Source organism: Aspergillus costaricaensis, assembly GCF_003184835.1.
Source record: "Aspergillus costaricaensis CBS 115574 unplaced genomic scaffold BO79scaffold_7, whole genome shotgun sequence".
In the NCBI taxonomy this organism is placed as follows: domain Eukaryota; kingdom Fungi; phylum Ascomycota; class Eurotiomycetes; order Eurotiales; family Aspergillaceae; genus Aspergillus; species Aspergillus costaricensis.
The window spans coordinates 127,960-145,075 of NW_020291807.1; the positions used below are offsets into that span (position 1 = coordinate 127,960).

At 47.8% G+C, this 17,116-nt stretch overlaps 7 protein-coding genes across 7 annotated transcripts; 2 read left to right on the plus strand and 5 right to left on the minus strand.

The window, feature by feature from the left end:
• Window positions 1-283: 283 nt before the first annotated feature.
• BO79DRAFT_279566 (fungal specific transcription factor domain-containing protein) lies at window positions 284-2,756 on the plus strand (the record flags this gene model as incomplete). The annotated part of the gene is made up of 8 exons (XM_025687992.1): window positions 284-357; window positions 404-532; window positions 575-753; window positions 804-1,277; window positions 1,329-1,521; window positions 1,795-2,264; window positions 2,320-2,520; window positions 2,581-2,756. The coding sequence occupies 8 exons, from the start codon at window positions 284-286 to the stop codon at window positions 2,754-2,756; spliced, it is 1,896 nt and encodes a 631-aa protein (XP_025542232.1).
• A 469-nt stretch (window positions 2,757-3,225) lies between these two features.
• BO79DRAFT_243715 (uncharacterized protein) lies at window positions 3,226-4,633 on the minus strand (the record flags this gene model as incomplete). The annotated part of the gene is made up of 5 exons (XM_025685312.1): window positions 3,226-3,762; window positions 3,820-4,230; window positions 4,285-4,320; window positions 4,370-4,417; window positions 4,496-4,633. The coding sequence occupies 5 exons, from the start codon at window positions 4,631-4,633 to the stop codon at window positions 3,226-3,228; spliced, it is 1,170 nt and encodes a 389-aa protein (XP_025542233.1).
• A 376-nt stretch (window positions 4,634-5,009) lies between these two features.
• BO79DRAFT_75008 (uncharacterized protein) lies at window positions 5,010-5,363 on the minus strand. The gene has a single exon (XM_025689691.1). The coding sequence runs from the start codon at window positions 5,272-5,274 to the stop codon at window positions 5,068-5,070; it is 207 nt and encodes a 68-aa protein (XP_025542234.1). The 5' UTR covers window positions 5,275-5,363; the 3' UTR covers window positions 5,010-5,067.
• A 1,484-nt stretch (window positions 5,364-6,847) lies between these two features.
• On the minus strand, window positions 6,848-10,226 carry BO79DRAFT_104963 (uncharacterized protein; the record flags this gene model as incomplete). Its single annotated transcript, XM_025677892.1, has 5 exons — window positions 6,848-8,168; window positions 8,224-8,826; window positions 8,881-8,905; window positions 8,960-9,167; window positions 9,294-10,226. Coding segments are annotated over 5 exons (3,090 nt in total), but the record flags the coding sequence as incomplete, so codon positions are not given.
• A 471-nt stretch (window positions 10,227-10,697) lies between these two features.
• On the minus strand, window positions 10,698-12,287 carry BO79DRAFT_279569 (uncharacterized protein; the record flags this gene model as incomplete). Its single annotated transcript, XM_025687993.1, has 1 exon — window positions 10,698-12,287. One exon carries the CDS (start codon window positions 12,285-12,287, stop codon window positions 10,698-10,700), a length of 1,590 nt encoding a protein of 529 aa, XP_025542236.1.
• Window positions 12,288-12,711: 424 nt separating this feature from the next.
• BO79DRAFT_190221 (porphobilinogen deaminase) lies at window positions 12,712-13,922 on the minus strand. The gene is made up of 2 exons (XM_025680720.1): window positions 13,350-13,922; window positions 12,712-13,289 (listed from the first exon to the last, which is right to left on the minus strand). The coding sequence occupies exons 1-2, from the start codon at window positions 13,850-13,852 to the stop codon at window positions 12,752-12,754; spliced, it is 1,041 nt and encodes a 346-aa protein (XP_025542237.1). The 5' UTR covers window positions 13,853-13,922; the 3' UTR covers window positions 12,712-12,751.
• A 1,337-nt stretch (window positions 13,923-15,259) lies between these two features.
• BO79DRAFT_279575 (FAD-binding domain-containing protein) lies at window positions 15,260-17,015 on the plus strand (the record flags this gene model as incomplete). The annotated part of the gene is made up of 3 exons (XM_025687994.1): window positions 15,260-15,823; window positions 15,892-16,757; window positions 16,828-17,015. 3 exons carry the CDS (start codon window positions 15,260-15,262, stop codon window positions 16,973-16,975), a joined length of 1,578 nt encoding a protein of 525 aa, XP_025542238.1. The 3' UTR covers window positions 16,976-17,015.
• Between the last annotated feature and the right edge of the window lie 101 nt (window positions 17,016-17,116).

A 17,116-nucleotide genomic window follows, 5' to 3' on the forward strand; every position in this document is an offset into this window, starting at 1 on the left:
CATCAATATGTATAACCGAGATCTTATGCCCGAGTATATTTTTCTAGCTGCAGGTCTGAGCCATAATACAAATTATTGTGATACTCTTTCATGTCTTACAGCCCGATGGGGACACCTTCGGCTACGCTCGGGAAGCGCAAATCCGATTGGTCCAGAGGAGGTGAACGAGACCCGGGTGGAGAGTTTCCCCGCATTATACAGGACACTAAACTATTGTTGAGATGAGAATGCTTGCTTCGATCCCTCACTAATCTGAATGCAATCGTCCGGGAAAACTGCTACCATGTCAGGTCGCCCACATCGCAGGCGACGAACTGAGGTTGCCTGTTCGGAATGCCGATACAGGAAGCTAAAGGTGTTTACTAGTGCATCCACACTGAGACAGCTAACTTCGATTACACAGCACTGACATCAATAGTGTGAGGGAACAAGGCCGGTGTGTGCGCGATGTCAGCATAGGAGGAGAGAATGCAAGTATCAGCAGCCTACAGAGTCTGACATTCGACGTCCAAAGGCTAAGAGGTCAAGCTGCGTGAGATCCCGGAGATAGATGGATGCTGATTTTGTTCTATAGAGACCGGCATGACTTAGCTCACCGGATTGAGATGCTGGAGGATAAAGTCAGTCTCAGAACTGGATCGCAAACACATTCACCAGGTTCATCAGTGGTAAAAACATTGAGCGAAGACACAAGCGTTGATGAGCTTGCCACACATGCATTCTCTGAGACGTCTCTTGGCCATGTCTACTTTGGTAGGTAGCCTTCGAGCGTGACAGCTGGCCAACCTAATTGTCTGAGGTAGGGTCTAGTTCAAACTACGCCATGTTTAGACACATCTCAAACGCATTCGCAGAAAGCGCTCTCCTACACCTCACGCTAAGCAGTCATGCATCTACGACTCTTCAAAGCTGCAGCCTATCGGAAGAAAACCCGAAATCCGCGAGGGAGAAACTATCATTGGTAAAGAAATTCTCAGTATCTCTGAAAGATATACACGCCCTTCCGTCTAGGGATGACGTACTGTATCTTATTGGTCGCTTTTCCACAACAATCGGTGCCATTCTTCCATATGTCAACTGTGGGACTTTGTTAGACATCTATGAGAAAGCTCTTCTTGAAAGACCCCCAAGGTTCCAAAGGGGCTTTTTGGCTCTTCTGAATGTGGTTTGGGCACATGCATCTGCGTCCTTGCAGCTTCCGGGGGCAGAGGTATTTTACAGTCATTGCGCAGGTCTTCTCAACCAGCAAGCACTGGAGAGACCAACTTTTGAACTAGGTGAGTCACCCATGCCTTTCCAATGCTTTACCTGAGTTAACAGTAATAAAGTACAGACATTACTGCTAAAGTCTCTTTACGAGCAGAATCATCAGAGGTCTACATTGAGTTATACGACCCATACAAACTGCGTTAGAGCGGCATTGCAGATGGGCTTTCATTGTGCCTCTGTTCGGGATGCTCATGGACACACACCTGACAGTCTGCATCGAAGATTGTGGTTGGGAATTGTGTATAATGATAGGTAGGTTGATATTACTTTTATTTCCTTCAGGACATAAGCAGCTTTGTTCTCCTTCACACTTGTGACTACCATGTTTGGTGAAACAGCAGATTTGACCTTAGTAGGATTATGGGGTTGACCCAAGGGAGACCATTTCTTTTACCTTACTTCATTGGGAAGACCTGCGAATTGAAACAGCCCGCAATACTGGGGAATATAAACTCCCTTTATCTGTTTCATATGACGTCTGTTCACCCCAAAGGATATAAAGCTACACATGCTTACCTCATTAAGATCCTCTAACACAACACTGGACGGCATAATCGAAACATTGTACGATCAAAATTTGGACTCGGGCCATCCTCTCAATATACAGACAATTATTGACAAGCGTGACAACCTACACTTCCACCTCGAACAATGGGCCGACAGTCTTCCTGAGTGCATTTCCCTGCTCCCGAGTGAAGAGTTACTAAAACAATCAGCGGTCCTAGATTATCGCTGGGCCGTACGAGTACTCCTATGCATACAATACCATAGGTTGAAATTGACCATGAACTTCCCTCTACTGATGAGAATCTTAGAGCCTGACTCAATGAAATTGCTTGGAAACCGTACTCGGGAAACTATTCAGCGCAGTTGCTCCCAGATCCTTTGGGATGACTGGTTGGCATTACAAGAAGTGCAGGGTTTAATATCACACATTTCCACCCTCCAAGGATTTATAGACATATATGCATCATGGTATACATGCAACTATACAAGTTTGTCTTCCCAGAAGATTCTCGCCTGTGAACCAACGTGCTAAAATATCTCTAGTATTCACAACCATCCTCCACTGCCTAGCACTATTCCTCATCCGCCAGCAAAACACCTTAGATTCCGAGCCGACGCCAACCCAGATCCGCCAGGAAATAGAAGCATGTCTCTCCACCATGAGAAATATCAGTAGAGGAAGCATCGTGAACCAGAAGGCGGATTACTGTATTCAAAGGTTACTTGTGGTGTTCGACGCCCTGGGTATGCTAACTCTCCCTTTGAACACCTTATGAAGACTATTGCGTACTAACATACCTGTAGTCAATCAGCCACAGGAGGATACAAGTAACCCGTTAGACACATTGACTACCGAATTTATTTTCCAACATATCAAGCTCCCAACAGAGGAATTTCTTAACCAATGTAGTCGGCACGAAGAGTCAGAGCAGGCGCAGTTGTTTTTGGATATCTTTTCGAGCATCCCGCTTTGTGAATGAGTTTACTTCGGTATGGGACTTTGTCGATGTTGTACTAAAAGTTGATAAGTATTGGAACCTGAATAAATGGCTGTAGGCAGAGGGAGAATGTCAGGGGATCACAGGGGATGTGTTAAGAGTCCACGACTGGCAGTGGCTGTACTAACGTATGAAATACTATCACTGGGCGTTCTGCGCCCCTCTAGGCATGGTGGATCGGATCTTGGCAGATAATTTTTCCAGTATAGGGAGCAATTGTCGTGGGAATTACAGAGCTACTACTAGCTAGGAGCCTCCTAAGCTAATTGTAAGGAGAAAAGGGGGCGTGGTAATATTATATATGTAGACCTATATATCGAATGCTAAAAGTTCGTGTGAATGCTAAAGTAAAAGGTGAGACCATGCATGGATAGAGACCCATAGCGATGTGAGAAAAGAAAAGAAAAATAAAAGACCCGAATATATATCGAAACATCCAAACTGAATACGATCATAGAATTGACTCACTGGAAGACTCAGCGGCCTTCGCTGCGGTCATCTTGTTGACCCTCTCACACGTTTCACATTTGTTCATGCTTCGAGCCACAGCTACCTTGCGCTCGAGGACCGTAGCTCGCTGGTCAGAAAGTACGAGCTTGTTTTTCAAGTCATTAATCTCCTTTTTATACTTCTGCTCACGTTGTTCAAGGGATTTGATAGTCTGGGTATGTCTCCTACTCGCCTCTTGTGCGGACTCCAGCTTGGCGGTCTTTTCTGAATTGATCTTTTTGAGATCTTCAACCTGACATTGCAGCGAGGCGATAACTTTCTCCTGATCATAGTTTTTGAAGAATGTAGTTTCAAACCTCCATATGAGGTTTTTGAGATATTGTACGTCCGATGGAAGGGAAGGCCTAGTAGGCTCAGTCGCCTCTTTTGTAATTCTCTGATGGCCTTGGTGGTTATCTCCACTTCTTGAACTTGGTGTCATGCTTGTTCGTCCAGGGATGGGGCCTGCAGGAGGGGTTTTATTGCTGGATACGGGCGTCTGAAATGTGTCAGTTAGCTTGGCTTGACGCAAGGCTGGTGAGCATGTGTATCTTACACTTCCGTTAGGGCGAGAGTCAGGCATATCAGTATCTCCCTGGGCATCAGGTCTGCCTACTCCTGCTTCTTCTTCGCCGCTTTGGCGGCTTACAGGAGCATTGTTCGTATCATCAATAATGATCGTCTCGATCCCATCTAGACCTTCTCTTTCACATGGTAGACTGGGCCCCTGAAGTGTCTCTTCATCGGAGTCTTGTTCGTAGTCCGAAGAGGTATCCTCGTCTGTCATATTATTTTGATCCGTTTCTTCCACTTGGTCCTTTCCCGACGAAAGGACCGCAGCTGTTCTGGTCTGCTTCTCTGGGCGGTTCCCAGGCGCCATTTCGTCAGGTAGTGCACGCTTATTGGTTCTAGTTCGTAGCGTTACAATGCGGGCTGGAGGAGGGTCCCGAGGGGTATCAGGGTTTGACTTTGAGATCAGTATGGCAGCTATCAATATAGAGGTGGAATAGGCTAAACTTACAATGTTGGCTTCTCGTCTTCTTTGTATACTCATAATCTATTATGAAGTCAGACAAATCCTGGCAGTAGGGGCAAATAAGACATACGGAATAGGCCTTTTCTAGGGCGTTTTGGCTTCTATGGGGGAAGAACTGCTGCGTAGAGTGTAAGTATGCCACCGTAGGTAGAGGGAGTCAATGATAAATAAAGGGGAAGGAACAATCTATGCACACCTTGCGAAATTCCTTCCAGGGCATGTGACTGTACATTGTTCGCTGATCCCAGAAGCGCTGTCTCTCTTCATCGTTCCACATACCGCCAGTCTTGATGCGTGCTCTGGGCTTTCTAGGTTTGCGCGAGAAGGTCGGCATGAGTGTGATGGTAACAGAGGATGAAGAGACCCGCTTGAAGATATTTAAACAAGGCAGGATATTATTGTAAAGCTGATTTGAAGGCAAAGAAGGAAGATATTACAATGAGGATGTCCCACAACTTCCCAGGCAGTGGGGGTGAAATAAGGCTTTCGGCGAGGCTGAATCAAGCACGACGACAGGCAGAACTGAATTTGAGCTCAGTTGAAAAAGCAGAAGCCAGGATCCCTGTTGTGTTGAGGTGGAAATTCGCAATCAGAGATACCTTTCGATAGATAGAATACGCGGTAGCAAGCTTCCTCACCGCGCGGTTCACTCTCCGCAGGTGAATACCCCTAGTAATTTTCACTCCCACCTCTAGTGAGAAATACAGCAAGTTGAATATTATAACCCTATCATGAGATTGTTCCAGACAGAGGCATAGTATCTGCCTTTCACCGACTCTTTCCAACGGACAATTTCTCTGAGATAACGCAATTCAAAAAGCACGCTAAGGAAGCAATACGGCGCAGCGAAGGTGCATTAGCAGCGTCGTTAGCCTCGTGCCGTTGGCTTTCAACCCCTGCGCAAGCCAAATGACAGTTCTGGCGACTTGCATAAGCGCTGCGATTAGACCTCATTCGTGCATTAGAGGGTTTCATAGGTTGAGATAACACCACCAGGAGCACTCAGCCTTGCAGGCACAGGATTGTTGTTGCAGCCTTGTAAATGAAGCTGAAAACTCCTGAAGCTTGAACTGGTCCTCGGGTGGAAATTTCTGCGCGCGCGCGCTCGCAGATAACAAATATCTGGCTTTTGATACCCTGTAGAGAGGATAGCATTCAAGAAAACACCGTAAAAGGGTATTTGAATGGGGGGGGTGGTTCTCATGTTTTCTTGATGTATTACAATCCCCAAGTCTGTTCACCGCCGGCTGAATTCAGGAACTCTTGGAGGCTTCCAATCTGGGCCCCGTTTCTTGAATTTCCTGCTTTAGGGTATCATTCATCTTTCAAACCCAGATGCCCACCCAAACAATCAGGCCGCTCTATATGATTCCTGGCGTACTCGCTCACTCAGAAACACATTATACCATGGACTTAATGATATACAGAATGATAGCTCAACCCTGGGCGCTGTCTATTTCAAGCGGGAAATGTTGTAGTATACATCAAGATAACCTCACGGAACATAATAGAACAGCAAAGCACCTCATTGAGCAAACATTCCAATTGACACGGCTAGTTTCAGTGTGTGGTAACATTTTTGAAACTGCTATAGACTTCTCCAATAAGCAGAGCTGTCACATAGAAGCCGTGAAATAGTTGAATAACCATGCCGGACGGCCAAGGCAACAGCATTTGCACCACCAGTCTCGCATGCGTTTCGACCGGCTTCATAACCCCCAAAGTCGGGACTAACTCGTAATGATCATAGTCGTCTACTGAAAGGATGCCGCGCGACTAGTCGCGGCTTTTCGTTATTGACTCTAGCCGTAAGACTTATCTCTACGGCCCTCCTCAAATGTGCGCGACCTTCAGAGCCTCGAATATCCATTTGAGAGCCCCCTCCTGGGCTCAGCTGCTGCAACACATAATCCCCTAGATGATATCTGGTCTCAAGTGAATCGGGTGCCAGACTTGAATGTGTGACACTCGCTCCATGCTGAAGGAGAATTCTGACTGTGCTCTTTCTCCCATTCGCTGCAGCAAGTTGAAGGGGCGTAAACTGTTCGTAAGGAAGATTAACATCTGCGCCATGCTGAATGAGACTTTCCACCATGTTATTATTCCCGTTGACTACAGCAACTTGAAGGGGCGTAAAGTAGTCGTTAGGAAAATCAATGTAGGAATTATGCTCCATTAGTAGTCTGACGACGGAGTCATGACCATATTTTGCAGCCTGAGCAAGTGCAGTCCAACGATCATTATCCTGCAAATTGACGTCCGCACCGTAGTGAATGAGCTGTTGCACCAAATCTTTGTATCCCTTCTTGGCTGCCCAAGTGAGAATTGTACAATCATCCCGACCGATGGCCGTCTTGCAACTTGAGTTCGGGTTGAGCCCCTTATTAACTAGAAGAGTGACCAACTCAGGATCGTCATCCTCAACTGCTGAAAGTAGCACGGATTCCATCTTGCATCGATCGCTTGCCAGGTCAACTTCAAGAAAGAAATCGACTACTTCCATGTGACGGTTCTGAAGAGCATAGAGGCGGGCAGTATCCCCTTCATGATCGATGGCTTCCATATCGGCTCCTTCTTCAACAAGAAGCTTTACCGTGAGTATATGACCAGATGCGGCAGCCACTATCAGGCTGGTTTGTGACTTTGAATTTCTGGCTTCCAGGTCTGCACTTTTCTTTAAGAGGATTTTGACCGCTTCTGTATGGCCTTTCCTAGAAGCCAACAGAAGCAGTTCTCCTTTAACGTGAGAATCTCTATGCGCTTTAAGCCTTTTCTGACATAAGAGAGTTTCCACTATATTAGCATGGCCCCTTTCCACAGCGTAGTGCAATGGGGTGAAGTCTTGCAGATCCGCTCTGTTGATGTCACAGAAGGGCAGTAGCCGGGAGACCACATCAGAATATCCCTGTTTACAGGCATAGTGTAAGGCCGGAAGCAGCTCCCCACTAAGCGGTAAATCACAAATGCGTCGTATGTGGACTGGAAATTGCATTGTAAGTCTGAAAAGTGGCAAGTGGCGTTCCCTGACTGCCCATCCAAACATGGCTTGCAAGTGTGAAAACTGAGACCGAGCATCTGCTCTCCATGGATGAAAACCCCAACTTTCATTAGATGTCAGTGCCAAGAGCTTGAACATGTCCCACAGAGGATCTTCCTCCGAGAAGTGCTTGGTATGAGTGGTCCAATGACTTCGTGCATAGAACAGAAACCGAAAGCGCGCCAAAGACGGCGATGGCACAGTACGTACGGGCGGTGAAGGTAGCGAGACAGATAAATGATGCTTTAGCCTCGATGGCAAAAGACTTTTTATAAGCCGAAAGCCTGGGACATGCTTCGGAAGCAAGTCCTTGCCACGCACATTCCATTCCACAGACTTTGTTGTCTTGGAAAGATGAAGGTGGAAATCAGAGAACGAAAGATACGTGATGCAAAGACGTCCACATATTTGGTTTCCTGAGCGGACTGACTCTGGGAATTGAAGCAAATGTGCATCGAGACTGCTGTCGAGGTACTGGCAGATTGATGGGTGTGCGAAGCGCGCACAGCTATCGACAGGGTCTAAGACGACGAGGTTTGCGCACCAACCCAAGATAAAGTCACATCGTGGAATCTTTTCCCGGTCCCAACATTTGTCGTTCAAGTCCAAGGCTACTGCCTCCTGCAGTTCTTCACAATGAAGCGGTCGTGCACTGAAGCGAACCCAGATAAGTGTTCTGATGGCACGAAAATCGTGACAGTTTATCCTCTTCAAACAGCGCTGGTATGTTTCCTCAAGACCTTTTGGTAAGGTTGCTAAAGCGACACGTATTTCTTGCTCGGTGGCACAAGTGTACCAAATAATCTCGATTTGTAGATAAACCCACAGAAACCTGCACTCTGTCAGTAAAGGTTGCACGTAATATAAGTTTTATGGGCTTGATTTACATTCCCGAAGACTCTTGCAATAAGATATTTTCCATATCCCTGATAAGCTGATTGTCTTCAGTAAGCGGTTGAAGCACCATTCGGTCTGCAATACTTTCTCTTATGTAGACTTGAATATCTTGTAACACATTGTAAGTCGTGGAGATCTGAGGTACTTTCGGAAGGTATGTCGCAACACTTGTGCCTCCCACAAAGTATTCTCTGCTGAAGATGAGTAGCCATGGGCCTATGGCTTTATCCCCGCCGGTTCGGCATAGTGATCGAAAGTAAGTAAGGAGACGCCTTGCGTCTGCCTGTTCCAACGCATCAAGGCCATCTATTACATAGGTGGCATTTGACACATCAGAGGACAAAATAGCAAATATGTCCTCCAAATCATCAATATCCGGAACTTCCCTTTCGCTTCCGAAATATCTTTGCAGCATTTTTTGGCCGTTTTCCGAGAATGGCTGAGCCCTCTTGATGATAAATTCTGTCAGTTGACGTATGAAGCTCGAGAGCAACTGAGATAGGTCCGAATCATATTGCACGTCGCAGTAAAAGAAAATGATAGGGGCATGGGGCTGTAACGGTTTTCTACGCGCTTCTTCAATTGCGGTGGCTCTATTGGGTCATCAGTACAAGGCCCTTCCTCAGTCAAGGAAACATGATACTCACGCAATGATGGATTTACCAGAACCGACTGTGACACTGTAAGTAACCAATGTTATACATGGGAGATCTGGAGGGCACTTACTTTTACCAGAGCACCATAGCCAAGGATAGGCCCTGTTAGAAAGCCAGGCCTGAAATTCCGGGTGATCTAAGAACCATTGTGTAGTTCCAAGGAGTCTTTTCCGTGAAAGCCTCTGGTGTACTCTTTCGTGGTCGTAGCGTGTGATACGCGCCAGAAAATCGTCATCAAAAGCGAATCCTAAGCCAACGTATAAGTTTTCTGCAACATACTACTCGAGAGTTTCTTACTCGACTTGCTGACCCAACCACTGGACAATGGCTCCCTTCTCGAAGAGCCATTACCAATCTGCCCTGGTGCCGCAATTCGTAAGTCCCCATACAATGAAACCGACGACTATATACCACGTGCACTTACAGTCCAGGCTTAACGTGGCAGTTGGGGTCTCTAGAACAGAATGCCTCGGGATCACAGCGAGGAGCTCTTTCGCGTAGGCAGCTGCCGTCAAGGAGGCATAGCCTTGCCAGTCTTTCTTCTTGTGCGTATCAGCGTAGTCGCAGATTCCTCGGATAACAAGGCATGGAAAATTATCCATCAAGCCAGCAGCTTCCATCTCAAAGCACAAAATATCATATTTCTTTGCAATTTTATCCCGGAGCTTCCCGTCCTTGACGACCATGTTACCTGATGCGATCAAGCCGTAGTGAATTCCACATGGCTGTTCCAGGCTCGCAGCTCCCCCGCTTAGCGCATCTTCTGATGATTGCGGACAGCTAAAAGTAGTTGCCATACTAGGGTTTACCGCAAGGACTTCTGAGACTAACTCCGAGACCTGACTCGGCTTTTGTAGATGTGCTGCCTGAAGTCTAGAGATTGCGGTCAGCAAAACCGTCGGTGGTTTGTTCAACATTCCCGTGTGCTCCCATTCACCCCCATCAATCGCCTTTCCATAGTCATATTGTATAACTCCTCCATATTCACGAGTGGGCTTGCTCACGACAACATCCCCGAGCCGAACTCCAGCATCGCGCACCCCTCCGCCCACTCCGACCATCAGTCCAAACCGAAGATATGGGAAACGTATGCGAACTTCAGTAGCTATGACCGCTGCAGAATTAGTCCCGTAAACCCCAGACGGTAGACTAGCAATAACAACGCGATGACCGTGACAGACACCGAAAGTATATGTGTTGTTGTCGTGAGGCTGGGCGGGCAGGTCGGGTAGACGCTCGTCCAGCAGGGCCTCGGCGGCTGCCATCTCCACGGGCAAGGCGCAGATCCAGGCTACGGTGAAGTCTTCATGGCGAAGAGGAGAAGTTGGCGAGCTCATTTGCTGTATCTCAGGCAGAGATTATTTTGTTCAGCGATGAGTGGTGATCTTGGTATTGTGTTGGTATGAGTGGAAAGGTTGATGGATGTTGGAGATCGGCGAAAATGAGTTGCGCAAGGCTGGATTTTTAGCTGAGTGGCTAATGACAGGGATTGACGTGGCAGCAAAAAGCATCGCACTTTCTTTTTTCGATCTGCTAACTTGGCTAGGGAAAGAAGTCTAAAATTGCAAAATTCCAAAAATTTTATCTTACGAGATGATAGCTTGGAAACCTACAGAAAATACGGGATAGTACATAGAGGGAAGGGGGGGGGGGGGGGGCTGGTAGTAATAGTAGTTACCAGAACCTCGTCTCCTTCAATGCATCATCAGCCTACCAGCTTATAAGCAATATTAGCACTAACTCAATCATTTTTTTAATTCAATGAAACCTGTAGAGCTCTACTTAATTCTACAGACGTTGCAAAACTGTCATAATCCATGGTTTTCCATAACATCCAGCCAAATCAACCATTCGGGATGAACCTGAGGCCGCTCATAATCAGGGTTAAACGAGTCCCGCTCAAATCCCACACCCGGCCTGACAATACCATATTCGTCAAATGGATTTAGCCCATTTCCATACAGAAACTCGTGTACTTCCCTTTCGATCCAGATCCCTAGGCCAGGCTGTCGATTCCACACTACATCCACACCCACAACAAGCTTAGGCCTTTTACTAATACTTCGATATCTCCACCGTGTACGGTTCCGGATTCCTTCGATCAGAATTGACCAGTTGTCAATATAGGGCTCCGAAAAACTCAAGAAGCTCAGTTCGGCTGAGCGGATGGTGAGTGGCAGCCGATCCAGAAGCCTGACCATGTCAGTTGTATGCACTGACAAGCCTGAGAGTCCAAAGTGGTGTAGTCTCTGCCATTTGGCGACAGGAAAGACGGTATCAAGTCGAATATTCGAAAAGTAAATATCACTAGACGAGTTTTCCTGCAGCGCAGACACATTGGCTTTGAAGCTGAAGTGCTCTAAATCTACTGCAACTCTCAATACGTCTCGCAGATTCCCGTTGCAGAAAATAGGCCATCCACGTTCATATTGATTGGGGCATATAATAGCAAGATCAAGTCGCTTGAAACCTGGCTGCTTAAGGATCAATAAGAGGTTCAAAAGCTCCTCACAGGGTTGTTCCAAGATCGTGCCATTGATCCCTGTGTTCAGTTGGTTCACACCAAAAACGAGCTCAGAGACGTTGTGATGCTCTCTATCTCTTGCCAGCACATGTAGTGCAGCCCGAACTCCACGCCATCTGTCCTTCCCGTGCTCGCTCGAATTGGTCCACGGGGTAAGGGCGGGATGATTCTCCTTGTGTGTCGGCCATCCGCACGGGATAGGATAATTAAACCCGGGCGGAAATGTGCGGACCATGGGTGTTTGGTAAAGCGGATGGAAGATCCGTGTGTGGGTAACTGGTGTCACTGTGACTCTTTTCAGGGCTGGAAATTGCTTCAGCCCATACTCAAAGGCTTCCACGTCGGCGTTAGTGCGAATGTTCTCTTCCTGCTCCCTACTCAATTTCTTATAGAAAGCAAGAGATTCTTTCAGCCATACCGTGGAAGCAACATCCTGCTCGGCCCGCTCTATGCTGCCCGCCAACCCCGTATAGTCGGCCTGGTACCTCCGCAAATCTACAATATTTTCTCGGCAAGCATTGATGTACCAGAGTTCAGCTCCTGCGCAGGAGCCTTGCTCTCGTGAATTTCGTCCGTAGTCTAGCACCGAAAATCGGGGTGGGAGTAACAGCCGCGTGTCATCCCAGATAATTTCTTGGATGTGCTGGCGAAAGACTTCGTGGTCGGCAACCGCACGGAAGACATCAAGGTTACGTTGGTCAGCCGATAAAAAAACACGTTCCATACGTAAGTGCGCGATTTGGTGCAGAAGGTGGGACGTCAGGCGTAAAGACTTTATATCACGGTTGGGTAGATAAGATACAATCGTCGCAAGTAACTTCATTGGAAGGCTCGTAAAAGTTTCTGCCATGTTCCCTTTGGATCTGGGTACCATCTTGTCCCGAGGCTAAAGTGAGGGTTAGAGGGAGGAGAGCATCTGGGAACGCTAAAAACCTCGATATATATGCCAGATGTATGGGTGAAACGTTATATTGCAAGGGTTGAGGGAACGGAGTCATGAAATTGTCAGGAACTAAGCAAAACACCCTATGTTACGTGTTCAAGGTAGTCGGAAAATGCATCCACTGGTGTGCCATTCTTCCGGTACTTATCGACTATGTATTTGAGTTTTATCGCGACATGCCTATGAGCTCTTTGAGGGCCCATGAGAGCAAGACGATGCCCAATAGTCTTTAATTGATGCTATTCTGAGCCTCCAAGGGTACCGTTCCGTAGGTAGGACCCTCCCACTGACAGCTAGAGCATGGGTAATAGATAGCGTGAAAGTAAGCAGCCGTAGCAATTTATATGGAGTGGGGATTGATTCTATTATTTAGTGGTACATTTTCAGGTCCTCCACTATTTCGCGTCGGTCGTAATCGTCTCTTGTAGCAACCGAATTTCTTCCAACAAAGCTTGCCCGCCATTTGCTAACAAAAGCTGAGCCACTGTAGCACCCAGCGCCTCAGCATCCTCATCCGTTCCCACTTCCGCTGTCGTCCGTTCGGATATCAATGTTGTCCCATGGGGATGAATAATAGTACCATCTAGTCGCAATCGAGCTGCCGAGGAAGCTGTCGGTGGCTGCTCAACAGTGCATTGTACTGCAACCGGAGACGAACAGCCACCTTGAAGAGTGCGCAGTAGTGAGCGCTCTGCCAGACAGATCTGTCGGGTAAGTAGATCTTCAATTTTGCGAACCATGGTCTCTGTCTGGGTATCCTGCTTGCGGATTTCAATGCCCAAGGCGCCCTGACCGACAGCATACGGGAATTCCGATGGAGGAAAGCGCTTAGTGATGCGGTCTTCTAGATTAATGCGGACCATACCGGCCGTGGCCAGGATGATTGCCGAAAATGAACCTTCTGGGTCATCTAGCTTTCTCAGTCGCGTTCCGCTGCCATGCCAAGTTAAAAGAATGTCGAGTATTAGGGACAGTAAGGGGCTGTTTTCTTACAGATTGCCACGGCATTCCTCCACTTTCAGGTGTGGGTATCTGTATCGAAGTAGGGCTTTCCGTCTAGTGGAACTAGTGCCCACCACGGAGCCGGGGGGCAATTGACTCAGATCCGTATACTGCGACCGCAGCCCCTCCTTCATCACCAACGCATCGGTGGGATCTTCCCGATAAACAATAGCCCCCAGTGTGCAGTTCTCTGGTAGGCGCGTCGGCATATCTTTCAGGCAATGCACGAGGAGGTCCAGCTCTCCTGCGCACAGCTTGGTTTCCATCTCTTCGGTCCAAATGTTCTTTGCTGCATCAGATGGCCCTGCAAACTTCAAGAAAGGACTGCTCTTGTCAACATCACCGCGCACCACCACGGTTTGCCAGGGAAACTGGACACCGGGGTGAGCACGGGTCAATTCCTTGGAGACATGCTCTGCTTGTACTAATGCCAGTTTGGAATTGCGGGTGCCCAGGCGCAGCTCCTGTACTGTGGGTGGCGTATTCTGTGACATCTCAAATTACGCGATAGTGACTGGGAAATATGACTTGTGCGTAGTTTGTAGATGACAATTGGACTTCGTGAAGTTGATGATTTCAGGTTTCAGTTCGCCTGTAGTCAAATCGATAAACTAGCCAAGATTAGGTGACTAAGAGATAAGCGCTTGTATGTTTTGAGACTAGTGATCCAGAGTCGAGGCGAAGAACCGTCCTGTTATCAATCATTAACTCATACTCAGCGAATGTAGAAGATTGCCCGTGGCAGATTATGGGATCCAGATACCATATCTGGTTTGGCAACCATGCGACGCTTAAATACCTGGTTTTCAGTGTATCACGCGGCAGTGATTCTTCAACGCGACGCCGAATTTCTCTTCCTGAGAAATCATCTATATCGATAGAGCTGAAACTATTAAGGATATTGAGTAGCCGAGAGATGTGCTTTCCAAGGAAAATTCATAGTTTCATTGTCAATATTGTCCAGAAGATCCGTCATGAAAACAAGTTGTTGTGTCGTTAGTTCTACGGAAAGCTGAAGTAATTACCACGTTTCTGCTGCCCCGTCACTGTAGCACTGCGGATGCATCAAACCCTACCCGAGCCGTGCTCCGGAGCTTCAATTTTTGAGCGGGACACCCCTTGCATCCAGTATTTGACATAAGATGTTACACCTCTTCTTCCTTCATCGTGGCAGATATACATGTGAGTTTTGACGCTCTGCTCTGTCACATTTCATGAGACCCCCTTTGGATTGGCTATAAAATTTTGAGATATTTGTCAAAGCGCTATGCATGGTTAAGCATCGAAAAAGAAAACCACCCAATGCAAGCCGGGCTATGAGGAATTTTCAGATGTTCAATAACCTGTCAAGAAGAATATGATATCCTCGGCCCAATAGATCAGTGCTAATCTGACGTATTCTCAGCGGGAGAGACGAATCCCAGCTGACAACATGGAAAATAGCGTAAGCCACGATATGTTCTATACTTGCTCTCGATTTACCCCTTAACAGATTTCTCAAACCTCCTCAAACTACCTAAGAGAAGGTACTCGGTACTGAATCATTAGAATCACTGTGTAGCGGGGAAGACACGTGCATCCTCGGTCACTCTCAAAGTTGAGACTTCGCTTCGAGGTTTTGTGCAGATCCCCCTCCGTTCTGATGAGTTGACAGTCCCTGAAGAGTATCCTCCGCCCGATGGATCATCAAACAGCCTATTTTAGTCCCAAAGTTCGTGCCGATCCAGAATCTAACATTGCAAATACGCAAATACGACACGAAATATTGCCCTTTTTTGAGGATGCATTGCAGCAGATGATACAAAGTCCGTTCAGCATGGACCCCCTGAGCCTCGCATTTAAGATGGCCAAAAGACCTCGTTGTACCAGACATGGACCAAGCAAAGCTATTCAAGTTCAAGATGATAGCAGCTGCTCTTCTTCTGGCCGCAGTGGCCCCTGTTCTGGCAGCACCTAACACCGACGCTGTGTCCGTTTGCCAACACCTACACACGGTTTACCCCCAATACACCGTCTGGGACCCCACAGGCACCTACGCAACTGAGACATTCTGGAACCAGTCCTACTACAGCAATGCAGTCAAGGAGTACTGGAACGGTGTGAACGCTGACAACCGTCCAGCCTGCGCCTTCTTCCCTGCAACCGCGCAACAGGTCTCCGTTGCAGTTCAGCAGCTAAACAAGTATCCCACAGCACCCTTTGCACTTAAAGCAGGTGGACACAACTTCAATGTGGGGTTTTCCAGTACCAATGGAGGCGTCCTTATCTCGTTCAACGAGAATATGTCCTCAACCACCCGCAACTCGGACGGTCAGAGCTTCGACATCGGTCCGGGAGCACGATGGGGTGATGTCTACGCCGTCACGCAGAAGACAAACCAAGTCGTGGTAGGTGGCCGATTGGCCAATATCGGCGTGGCAGGGCTCACAACTGGAGGAGGATTGTCATACTACTCAGCTCAATATGTATTACCTTACCCCCATCCCCCCTCTCCCCTTCCCCATACCAACATCCCAACACTAACCCAATTCAGGGTCTAGCATGCGACAACGTCGTCAACTTCGAAGTAGTCCTAGGAAATGGCACCATTGTCAACGCGAACAGCACCTCCAACCCAGATCTTTGGTGGGCCTTGCGCGGTGGAGGCAACCGCTTTGGCATTGTCACCAAGTTCACACTCAAGGCCCATCCACTCGGCGACAACGGACAAGTCTGGGGTGGCATTCGCTCCTATACTGCCGACAAACGCGAGCAAATATTTGAAGCGCTCTCCAATTTCACCAGCGAATACCCAGACGCCAAAGCCGCCATCATCCCGACCTTCGACTTTGGCCTGCCCGGAGCCCTGGTCTCCAACCCCGGTATTTTCTTCTTCTACGACGGAGCCAAGCCCAGCGCCAACGCCTTTGCTGGATTCGAAGATATCGAATCCTTCATTGACTCTACTAAAACCACAACCTACACCGATCTAACGAACGCGGTAGGCGGAGCCAAGATCTACGGCATCAACGCCGCCATCCACGTTAATACCTTCCCCAACATGCCGTCCCAGCAGATGACCCAGCTGTTTGAGACCCATTGGACTACGTACCAGTCTATGATCAAGAATGATTCCTCCCGGAACTTGGACTTTCAGCTCGGTACCTTTACCCCGCAGCCGCTGTCTGTGCGTATTGCTCGTGCTTCTCAGAACGCTGGTGGTAATGCTCTCGGTTTGGACCCTGCGTACGGTGATCGTGTCTGGGTCGAGAATGACTTGATCTGGATTAACCCGGTCTGTAATGATGCTTGTCCTGAGTACTTGCGCGAGGTTGGGGATACTGTGAAGGAGGCGTTTAATAACACGCTGCTGGGAACTAAGCCGACGCACTATCAGTCTGGTGATGTGGACTGGATCTCGTACGTTTCCTTATTTCTTTCGTGTTGTTTCTTTTCTATGTTTAGGGCAGCTGGCTAATAATCTTGATAGTTCGAATCCTCTGTTCATGAATGATGCCGCCGACTATCAGGATGTGTATGGCAGTTATGGACCTACGAACAAGGCGCGACTGGCAAGCATCGCCAAGGCATATGATCCAACGGGATTTATGTTCCGTCAGGGCGGATGGTCGTTCTGAACTTGACGGTTTCTGGAACGGAGGAGTGCAAGAATGGTACAGTTTGTTGGATGATAATCTATCGTGCGTAGTTGGCTGTTGAGGACGCACGTACCCTATAGTATACCGACAGCTGGATAATGGAATATGATAATGCTTTCT